The sequence below is a fragment of the Hippoglossus stenolepis genome, chromosome 14 (assembly GCF_022539355.2).
Source record: "Hippoglossus stenolepis isolate QCI-W04-F060 chromosome 14, HSTE1.2, whole genome shotgun sequence".
NCBI classification, from domain to species: Eukaryota; Metazoa; Chordata; class Actinopteri; order Pleuronectiformes; family Pleuronectidae; genus Hippoglossus; species Hippoglossus stenolepis.
The window spans coordinates 2,190,690-2,201,677 of NC_061496.1; the positions used below are offsets into that span (position 1 = coordinate 2,190,690).

General features: G+C 45.8%; 1 protein-coding gene across 2 annotated transcripts in view; it reads right to left on the bottom strand.

The window, feature by feature from the left end:
* Positions 1 to 2,304: 2,304 nt before the first annotated feature.
* Positions 2,305 to 10,988, bottom strand: part of zc3h3 (zinc finger CCCH-type containing 3) — a 52,702-nt gene continuing 44,018 nt past the window's right edge. For both annotated transcript variants that reach the window (XM_035176573.2, XM_035176572.2), the window contains 4 exons: positions 9,485 to 9,616; positions 4,912 to 5,069; positions 4,646 to 4,803; positions 2,305 to 2,540 (listed from right to left, as the gene is read on the bottom strand). In XM_035176573.2, the coding sequence (XP_035032464.1) occupies positions 2,509 to 2,540; positions 4,646 to 4,803; positions 4,912 to 5,069; positions 9,485 to 9,616 (480 nt within the window). In that variant the 3' untranslated portion in view covers positions 2,305 to 2,508. The remainder of the gene's footprint in view (positions 2,541 to 4,645; positions 4,804 to 4,911; positions 5,070 to 9,484; positions 9,617 to 10,988) is intronic.

The following is a 10,988-nucleotide window of genomic DNA, read 5'->3' on the forward strand; positions in this document are numbered from 1 at the left end:
AGGGTCAGAGGTCAAGAAAATGGCAGAAAAGAGAGAGAGAAGGGGAATGACGTGAAAAATGGTTTGGAAAAAAGGCCAAAAATAAAGTTACGTTTTCGAGGAAACTCAAAATCAGTTTGAAGCATCTTAAGGTTGCAGATTGTCCGACGCTCAACAAAAACACAATATGGTTTTATCATTTGTTTTGTCTTGTTCTTAGACAAGTGTTTTTAGTATTTGACCAATTTAACCGTTCACTTTGTTGCAGGGAAGGTTTTTATCTAAAATAGTCATCTTGCAATGTGTGTAATTTTATGTGCAGCATCATGATCCAACTGGATTGTGGGCAGAGAAACAACTTCAAACTTAACTTTAAAGTTAATTTATATTAAGAATCTATTTTGCTGAGTTATAACAAGTAAGACTGACGACAACTCCACAAAAATAAGACCCAAGTCGTTAAAATCTGAGAATGTGAAGTGAAGCTGAAGAGCAGAAACCTCCTGGACTGAACGGAGGATGTTGATCCACACAATCTTCTCAGATCTCTCCAACTCACAGGATGAAGAATCACAGTTGACCTTTCCTTTTGTCTCCAGAGTCTCCGTGGACAGATGAGTTCTCTCCCTCCGTCTTCTCTCTCCGTCTCCTGCGCTTTTACTAAAAATTGAAATATTGATCTTAATTAGAGTTTGCCGAGCTCAGCAGCTCGCGTTGAGGGTTTTAGACAAGCGGCAGCAGACATCTGTCTAAGGCACTTATGTCTTCAGCACAGGAGAGGAGCTACGTGGGTGAGGAGGAAGGTGGGGGGGGGGAGCGCGGTGAGAAGAGAAGAGTGATGGCCTCCTGTCTTCTGCCTTTTCTGAGAAACGTGTCGAGCTCTCCGCCCGCTGCTGTCGATCCACCAGGGAGAATGGACTTTAACAGTCGCACTCACACAAACATCCATCCTGACTAAATGTACAGAACAGTTTCACGTGTCGTACGTGACTATCTGTACACGACAGTTTCCAAGTTGCTGAACGGCCGTCGACCGGCTCGTCTGTTTTGTTCGAGAAGGAAGTTGGAAAAGCACGAGTCCCACACCCTGAAAACCTCTCTCCTCTTTTTTGAGGACAGCTGTTTGTTCTTCTTTTACACAAAAAGATACCAGACAGATGGTTTCCTCAATTACTCTATTGTCTATACTTGTGTTCTCGTTAAACGTCATCGGTCACAACCCAAGTTGTCCTGCTGCTCCTCAGAGTCTCATGTGGTTTGTTTGTCGTCTTGGTTAAACAGTAAATTAATACTGTAAACGTGAGACTCTCACTCTAAACACACAAACCGTGTATTAATAGTTTTATTAGAGGCCTGAGAGCAGCGGATGAGTTACACGTCCCATCGTCCTGTGTTTGTTCTTCACTGCCACATTTACATGAAGACACGAACACGAGGAGTCACGAAGCACAGGAATGAAGAATGAATGTAAAAGTGGTGTTTTCAAGTCTTCACACACTGAAGGATGATTTAGGGGAAAATAAAGTAACTGGATTTCTCTGCGGAGGAAGATGAGACTTTAACATAGTTGAAAACTGATTTTAATCCTGAGTGCGTCTGTGGTCCCATGTGGAATAACTAGATTTAAACTTGTCGTCTGTTTTGTTACTTTACATATAATTTCTATGTTAAATATGATTTTATGTGAAAATTGAGGAAGTCAAATAAGTTTTTGTTTTACTTAAAATGACAGAAACCATCTTTAAGAAAAAACATTATTTCACATAAACGTTTAGTTTTTAGTTTGGTCCGTGTCCCAGCTGCTAACATGGAGGGAGCCATCATGTCGTCCATCTTTATTTACCATCTACTCATGAGACACACGAGAACAATCACTAATCTGGCTACATATTAAAGCTACACATTACCCATAATGCAACAGTGTTAAAGAACGCATTACACTGGCACTCTCCATTCATAAAGACCATCTTGTTGTAATAACTGTGATAATAAACAAGTCATTGTTCAGTCCTGAAACACAAAACAAGACAAATATATTGTCTCATTCTCAGGATCAGCGCTGGTTTGTTTCTCTCAGAGTGTTTTACCGTCGGTTGGTCTGTGCTCAGGGGAACTTGGTGAGGAGGAAGTCACCGGAGACTCGTGTGTCTCGTCTCCAGGACGTTAAAGTGACGGCCTCTGCTGCCTCCGTCTCCACGTCCGTGATGAAAACCCCCACGAACACGCTCCGGACACACGACGACTCACACCCGACGGAAACACACACCCGACGGAAACACACAGCCCACAAACACGCACACGTGAAAAAGAGTCAGTGACGCAACACACGGTAAGAGTTCAAACTTTATTTTGTCTTTTTCTTTGACTTATAAAACCTGATGTGAAATCCTGTTGTAAACATTCAAACTGATGTGTGGCGTAAACCTGAAGTGATAAAAACTCTGCGGCCCTGAGTTAAAACGGTTCAGAGGGAAGAGACACAGACCATCAGGACAAACCTGGAGCTCAGACATCTTTGTCGTCTTCGTCTCACAGCCGAGGTTTGATCTGCAGCTTTTTCTCTGACGGGGAACGACAAGAAGAGAAGAGGAGAAGAAACGGTTAGAAGAAGATGAGGGGTGTGTGTGTGTGTGTGTGTGTGTTTTCTCATGTGTGACTGACTCTGATCTACTATGTGTTGAATTCTGCTGAAACGCTGACTGACGACATCTCAGCTGATGAGTAAATGAGAAAGAGAGCGTGTGTGTGTGTGTGTGTGTGTGTGTGTGTGTGTGTGTGTGTGTGTGTGTGTGTGTGTGTGTGTGTGTGTGTGTGTGTGTGTGTGTGTGTGTGTGTGTGTGTGTGTGTGTGTGTGTGTGTGTGTGTGTGTGTGTGTGTGTGTGTGTGTGTGTCAGTGATACATTACATCACAGCTAATTTATGCAAAGTGAAGAGGAGCTTATTTGGCTGAGTTCCACCTTTAATGAGGCTCTGGGCGGTGCGGAGTGTTAGCGAGGGACCAGAGCGTCATTAGTAATACTTAAGAGCACAAACCAACCTGACTGGGGGGGGAATCAAAAACTTCCATTCACACACACACACACACACACACACACACACACACAGACAGACAGAGACACACCAAACACAACACGTCTGCAACAACCTCCACATATGTGTGTGTGTGTGTAGATTAGAGGGTTACACACGTCTCAGAACAGGTCAAAGGTCGAGTCCCTTTCCAACTACTCAACTGATTCTCCTAAAACTCGGGATATGGACCGAAGAAGAACTTACTCAACTTTGGAGCAAATTATATGAAGATCCAAGGATTTTGTTTCACTTTATCTGATCATTTCTCTTTTTACTTCTCAGTATTGTGTTTCATGCTAAAACAGGTGGTGGACCACAGCTCTGCGGTGGCAGCCACTGTGTGTGAGTGAATGCAGCAGGAGCAGGTGGATGGTCAGGCCTGGTGAGGAGGAGGGTGGAGAATGGGGGAGGATCGGGGGCAGCCTCTCTCCTAATCCTCTATCTGTCAAGTCTGTCAACAGAGAGCTCAGCTGTGCTGCTCCCAAAACCTAAATATTATTACCTCTGTGCTCTGAACATTATCGCTCCTCCTGAGCATCATCACGCTCAGTCTGCAGGTCCGCTCCCATCATCAGTATCTGTCTGCAGCTTAGACCCCCCCCCCTCCTCTGAACTTCTACAGCACATCAAACGGAGATACTTCCTTTATCTTTTTGAGATCTTTATCCTTTAAAGTTTTGGCGTCAGTCTCATCAGTAGATGAGAAATCCTGAGATAAGAAATGCAGAGTCCAACTAATATCTCACCCACAGAGCATTGTTTCAGGGATTTACAGAAGAAAAGACATGAGTGTGAATTGGGCAGCTCAGAGCTTTTATCCATTCATCCATTATCAGACTTATTATCCTTTGAGGGTCGCAGGGCAGCTGGAGCTGATCCCAGCTGACATGAGAGAGCAGAGAGGTGGGATATAGCCTCTGAAAAAGTTATTCTGAAAAATGTCTGGATACTTTCCGGAGTTTCTGTTTCTCATGTGAAGCAGCAGCAGCAGATTGTTCAGGTCCGACTCGTTCACAACAACAGGAACATGTGGGGAACATTCAGGCGAGGGGCGGAGCCTGAGCAGAGCTTCTACACGTACCGCTCCTCTTCTTCATCCTGAGATATTTTATAATTATCATCAACACGTCCACTCGCTCGCTGTGAATGTTCCAGACATCTACCTGCCGTGTTCTCACATGGACTCACTAACAGGGTTAGACATTTTACTAGGAGGCTGCAGGAAAAGTTACAGAAAATGTTCTGACTCGGACGTTTGGGTTCTCACATACAGAACCTCCAGAACATTTCAGGAGAACGTCCGGACCTCAGTGTACATCTGAAAGCAGTTAGAGACAAACAATCTTTCACACTCACATCCGCACCTACAGGTATTTTATGGTCTTCAAATCACTTAAACAGTCGGAGCACATGGAGGAAACCCAGATACAGGCCCTGGTCAATCGTTGGGTTCAGACCCAGAACCCTCTTGCTGTGCTCCACGGTGCCACCAGACCATCACCTGGTCCCTGGTTGCAGATCTTTGAGCGTCAGATTCATGCCACACAGAGACGTTTAGCTGCTGGTCACTCTGAGGCGCTGTGGGTTCTGTTACCTTTAACCTGGGAGGTCTTGTCTGGCAGCGTGTCCGGGGTGTCCGGCTCCTCTGGGGAGCTGGAGAGGGAGATGAAGGACGGCAGGGCCAGAGGACCTCTTGTGGGCGTCACTGGAGCTGCCTGCAGAGTGTGGGGCATGACAACAGACAGACGAGGCCTGGGGGAGACACGAAAAACACGATTACCAAGGATCAAAGTTGAACTTCATTACAAAGATGATGGTCTGTGTCAGTAATGATTGAACTCAACAATCTGCTCCTCTAACCTCTTGGTGGGATCCTTGGTTCGCCCTCTCCTCGGCGGCGCGGTGGTGCTGGTGCTTTGTTTGGCACGTTGACGGTGCTGCAGCTTGCAGCGTCTTCCTCGAGGGCAGGAGCCGGTCTTTGAGAAGTCGGGACACACCAGAGTGTGTTTCTTCTTACACTGGTGGTGAGAGACAAACAGAGCGTTAGGTTTGAAGCTCATAAACAACGTCTATGGAGGGTTTCTGCAGCTCCATTCAACCACATATTCGACATCTGAATAATATTCTGAATAAACAATCGCTCAGTTTCAGTTTGAATTCAGAGTCGTCGATAACCCTGCATGTTTTTGGCCTGTGGAAGGAAACCTGAGCACCTACAGGAAACCAGGCAGGGATGAGGGGAACAGAAAGTCTCCAGTTAGTCGGCAGGATGATTTGTTGAGAGCGCAGAGCAAACCACTGCACCACCGAGAAGAGTGTTCCTCATATTCAAAAGATGATGTCGCCTCTTAAAATTACACCTGGATGAATTCCAGTCTCTTCCTCTCTCTTTAATCATGACAAAATTTGAGGATCTATTTGAAACGAAACGTCTCGAGCTGTGGTTCAATGATCTCACTGCGCACGTCAGGAATTCTCCGAAATGATTTCGAGTGGGAAAAGAGCCAAAGTCCTGATTAGGTGCAACCTCTTTTTTTAAGTTCTCAAGAATAAGAGACGCCCAGTATCTCCTTTAATGTGCAAGTTGAGCAAGTGGGTCACAGTTAGCGTCATTCTGAGGAGCATTGTGCATGAGAGCTCCAGCTTTCACATTCATGTTTGCAACTGAGTGTGTGTGACAGTGTAATATGGGTGTAAATTGGAAGCCTCATTCTCCACGAGATCCGATCCCTCCCACCTGTCAGAAAAGCTAATTATATGCACTCTGGGGTGCAGGCTGCAAGGAGTGTGTGTGTGTGTCTGTGCGTGGAGGGGTGACGAGTGTGGGACTTGGAAGCAGATTGGTCTAGAAATAGTGTATTGGTGTGTGTGTGTGTTTGTGCGTGTGTGTGTGCGGTCTAGAGATCAATTTTCCAGGAACGCTATGGACTCTTGGTCAACTCTCCCTGGAGCACAGCGCCCCTGACTCGCTGCCATCAGAGCCCGGCTCGCCGCCCTCACGCCCGTGTTCCTGCACCCCTGGGTGCCAGGGCAGCCCAGGATCAGCTCGCTGTCAAATGTTTCTCTGGATCATCTTATAGGGCTGCGGTTTGACACACATTTCGCTCAACAAATCAGACCTGCCACTGCTGTGGATGACGCCCGAGGGTTTATATTCGGTAGGTGACATCACTTGCTGACCCCATCAGATCCTGTTATATAGTGGATCCTCATATGTGATTTTATGGCGGACGACAAACTCATTAAACTTGAAATGATTATGAATATGATCACTCCCATTGCATTTTGTGAGGATTAAAGTGCTGACCGCGAGAGCTTTGTTGAACATATCGACTGCTCTCTATTAGCAGGTAAACTGCCAATCACAGATTTGTTTTCAAGTACTCAAATTAACTGCTATTTGATTCCCACACTGTGTCTGTGCCAGGAGCTTCTTTACTGCACAGCAACCTGCAAGTGTCCCTGCATCTTCAGTTTGAGGCCACGCTTCGTTAATGGAGCTACAGCAGCGGTGTTTCATTTATTTAAAGTTTTTGTCCATTTGAGTGGGAAAAAAAAATTAGGTTTCATTTGAACATTGGTGCCAAATATGAATGAAAATCTTTTTTTTTTCAAAAACATGTTGAGTGAGTCACAGTAACTATGATCTTTGACCTTCAGCTCTAAGTTCAAGTAAATGTTTGTGTAATTGAGACGATCTCGAGATCCGATACGTCTGTGAAACATATCAACTGATTTTTAACGACCATCATTTCAAATGTGATGTACAACAGTTACGCAAATTCACAAGCAACTTGTCTCCATACATGATTCAACATATTCATAACATGTCTGTTCTTTTTTTTGGTCACTGCTGAAAAATGAAAACATCTCCTAAAAACACGCGCCCTCCACGTGGGGACAGGGAGCGATCTGACAACAAGAGTTAAAGCCGAAGCACTTCAGCAGATTGAGGAACAAAAAAAGTGTCGGAGAAATTGACTGTAAAAGCTGCGTCCGCTCACCACAGCTCCATACATCCTCATTTTCATAAAAAGGCAGAGAGACACACAGAGAAACAGAGACAGAGAGACAGAGAGAGAGAGAGAGAGAGAGAGAGAGAGAGAGAGAGAGAGAGAGAGAGAGAGAGAGAGAGAGAGAGAGAGAGAGAGAGAGAGAGATGGGAAATAGGAGGAAAAAGCTAAAGTGGACAGAACATCTTTATCCCGCACCAAGTTAACAATTTCCCACTTGATTTAAGGAATGCTGGGACATCTCTGGGGCCTATTAGAAAGCTCTCTGCAGGGCCCGAACCACCAGGAGTCAGCACATTTACAGAGAGACAAGTGGCACGAGAAGTAAGAAAGAAAGGGAGCGGGGGGGAGGGCGGGAGATGGAAAAGACAGTAAAATAAAAAAAAAGAGCGGAGGAGAGGGGGGGGGCATTACATGAATTTACATCTTGGCTATAAAGCCAACACTCGTCTAGAGCAACTTTTAGAGAGAGGAACAGTAAAGGAGGAGGGAAACGGTGAGAGAAATGATGGTTCACAGAGTCAAAAGACTTCAGGCTGCGATCAGATCGATATCAGCACTGCATTAATAATACAGAGCTCCAGTGACTGAAAACACAGGGACACCCAGTTGGCAAATCGGGTTCCACTCTTTTGCTGATCACTTTCCATGTTGAGCTGACGTCACGTTTGATGAATTGTTCATTTAGCATCAAACGTGACGTCGACACTTTTCCCTTGTGCACTCAAAGAGAAACAAGAAGCAGAAACAACTCACCGTCCATTCTCACAACTCTGTGAATTTGTCCTAACGGTTTCTTCATACACTTTCAGTACAAATTGATAACATGTCTTTAATAATTTAATCAGCACTGGAATATTTAAATTCCCACTGACTCTTATCTTTTCTTGCGGAAAAAAGAAAAGACAGAGTTGAAGAATACGGAGAAACTGCAATAAAAAGGATTAGTTCACAGATTCATTACACTAAACAGCCAATCAGATATCTCTCCGTTACCAACTGGCACGGGCGTATAGTTCCAACATGCTGAATCGGCTGAAAGCCCATTAATAAGAGCCAATAAAAGTTAACTATAGCCAACCTTCCACAAACTATACAGAGGAAAGTTGGCAACAGACACTCAGCGATGCCGGGTGAACTACCGTCCGCTTAATGTGTCAGAAACCAGAGAGGAGACGACATTTGAATGATTATAAACTGATAGAAATTGAGGCTCTGGATGGAAAAAGAATCAAGAGGGACAATTAGGAAAAACACAAACAGATCCTGTGAGGTGGAGGGGGAGACAAAGCCAGGGTGAGGCAGGATGGCAGGAGGAGGAGGAGGAGGATGGAGGGAAGAGGAGGAGGAGGAGGAGGATGATGGAGGGAAGAGGAGGAGGAGGAGGAGGAGGAGGATGTGAGGATGGAGGCGAGGAGCAGACTTAACCCCTGAGCTGCTGAAGTGTCTGCCTGCCTGGCCCATAGTGCCACCCTCAGCAGTTTTCCCATCTATAATTACTGCCTGCTATCCATCATAGAGCCACCAGAGCCTCACAGTGCAGCGCTCCATAAACACACACGCACAAACACACACACACACACACACACACAGGGAAAATCACAGACCTAAGCACTTCAGCTAATAGAATAAATATTAATATCCCTTTTGTTTTCTATATCCTCATTTCCCCATGCACTATTTAAATGAGGTCTGACAGTGTGAAAAAGCATCTGTTTCACACCCGACGCTCAGAAACGAGCCGAGAGGAGGAGGAGGAGAGAGAGGGAGGGAGGGGGGACAAGACAGAGGAGGGAGGAGGAGAGGAGGAGAGGAGGAGGAGAGTGTGTGTGAGGTGGACATGTGGACAGCGTGTGTCTGTATGTGTGTGTGTGTGTGTGTCCAGTCATCTGGAGGTGGCTCTCCGTTATCCATCAGGCCCTCAATGTGTCACTCAGACACTACAGTTATGCCATTATGGACCACCACCCCCTGCAGCTGCTCCTGCCTGTGTGTCACTGTGTACAAGTGTGCGTGTGTGTGTGTGTGTGTGTGTGTGTGTGGGGGGGTATTGGTTACCTAACTACTTGTTTACCTAAGCCTCAGTTTAACTTCAGTGGAACTGTGTATATATATGTTTTACAACATGATTTTACGTTCCCCAGCAGAAAGACAGTAACTCTGTGGTCAGGTAACGATGTGAAGGACGATCCGACGGAGGTGAAACAAAACAGTCCCATCTATTATTTTCTATTCAGACCGACACAGGTTAAAGCTGCGTCTTTATGAATGAGACAACAAACGTCCACTCCCCTCGTCTCGGTCAGATACTGTCTGACTGAGCTGAGCAGGTGTTTTTACTTCATTTTAAACCTACTGATGTTTCAAGGATGAATATAAGACAGTTCATGCTGAGAGGTGAAATGAATGTGTGTTTGTACCTTCTCTCCCTCTGGACAGTAGCCTTTGACAAAGTCCTCACAGACTTCAGCTTTGCGGGACACGTAGACGTGGCTGTAGGGACAGTCGCTGTTGTTACAGATTCCCTTCAGGAAGTAAGAACACACCGGCATCTGGAGAGGAAAAGGTGTCCCATCAAAAACACTGATCACTTTAATTATTATCATCATAACAAACAGTTTTGTCCCTGGTCTGTCTCCACTTTGTCCGTCCTCCTGTCCTCTCTGACCCATTTCTCACCTCTAAACCTGACCAATCAAAGCAGAATCTGATTTATTGGCACTCGAACTAAGGGTCTGTCAATGAAAACAATAACAAAAGACCTATTTGATGACAGCGTGAAGCAGCAGGGGATCATGGGAGTTGTTGTCTTCAACACCAATGCAGAGGAAAATCGAATTGACGTGACTAAGGCACAAATGTTGTTCACTGATGAGGTTATGTATTTAGGTTTTATTCATGTTGTGCAGAAATCATTCCCGTTACCTTGAATCAAAGTGGAGATTTCTCACTTTCTCAGTTTGTTAGAAACATTTCGGGAGAAGGTGCTGATGCCTCACAACCTTAAGTCGGGTTCTGTCAGATGTTAGGTTTGTTGCGATTTGGTGCAATACAAATAAAATGTAATTTAATTAAATTCTTGGCATTAAGTTTCCTTGTTGAAACTTCAGTGCCTGAAAACAAAGGGTTAAGACGAGTGTGAGAAAAGCAACGTGCCTGTGAGAAGGAGAGCCGACGTGATGAGACCACGAGATCACATGAGATTCTATGGTTTGTAAACAAACGTGTGGTTTGTGCAAGACGCCGCCGTCGTGTTCAGTTCAGAAGACGTGTGCCGTGTGCCGTGCGCCAAACGATCTGTCACACTGAGCAGCTAAATGACCTTAATTGCAGATGACAGCGGCAGAGTGAGAGTGAATGTGTGTCTTGACAGCCTGTGTGTGTGTCTGTGTGTGTGTGTGCAGGGAGATCTGCTGTTTGGCGTGTGGGGGCAAGCCTGGTGGAGGCCGCTCTAAATATACCTCAGTGGGGGGGTCCAGCGGGGGAAAGGTTGGGGGCGGCGGCGTGTGAGAGGGACTCCACCTCGATGGGGTGGGATCACTTCTACCTAATTAACTGCTGCAGAAATATTTATCCAGGCTGCAGCTTGTCCAGCTCTCATGATGTGTTTATGTGCACTGTATGTGTGCACAGACTGGGCCAGGGGAGGAGGGGGAGACTGGGGTTCTCGTGTGTGTGTGTGGGGGGGTGATATCAGGGGAGCTGGCTCAGGGGTGTCCGTTTTCGAGGTATTTGTGGTAGTAGGGGCACCAGAGGGTGGGGGACGAAGGAATCAGGATTCGGACTTGTCTTTACGTATAGAGTCCAGATCAGGTTTGGAGAGCTGCTGGGTGTATCCCCCGCACTCCCCACATATCAGACCCCTCTCCCCCACACTGTCCTGTTTAATGGGTCCACATGAAATTAGAGCGGGCCAAAGGTTTG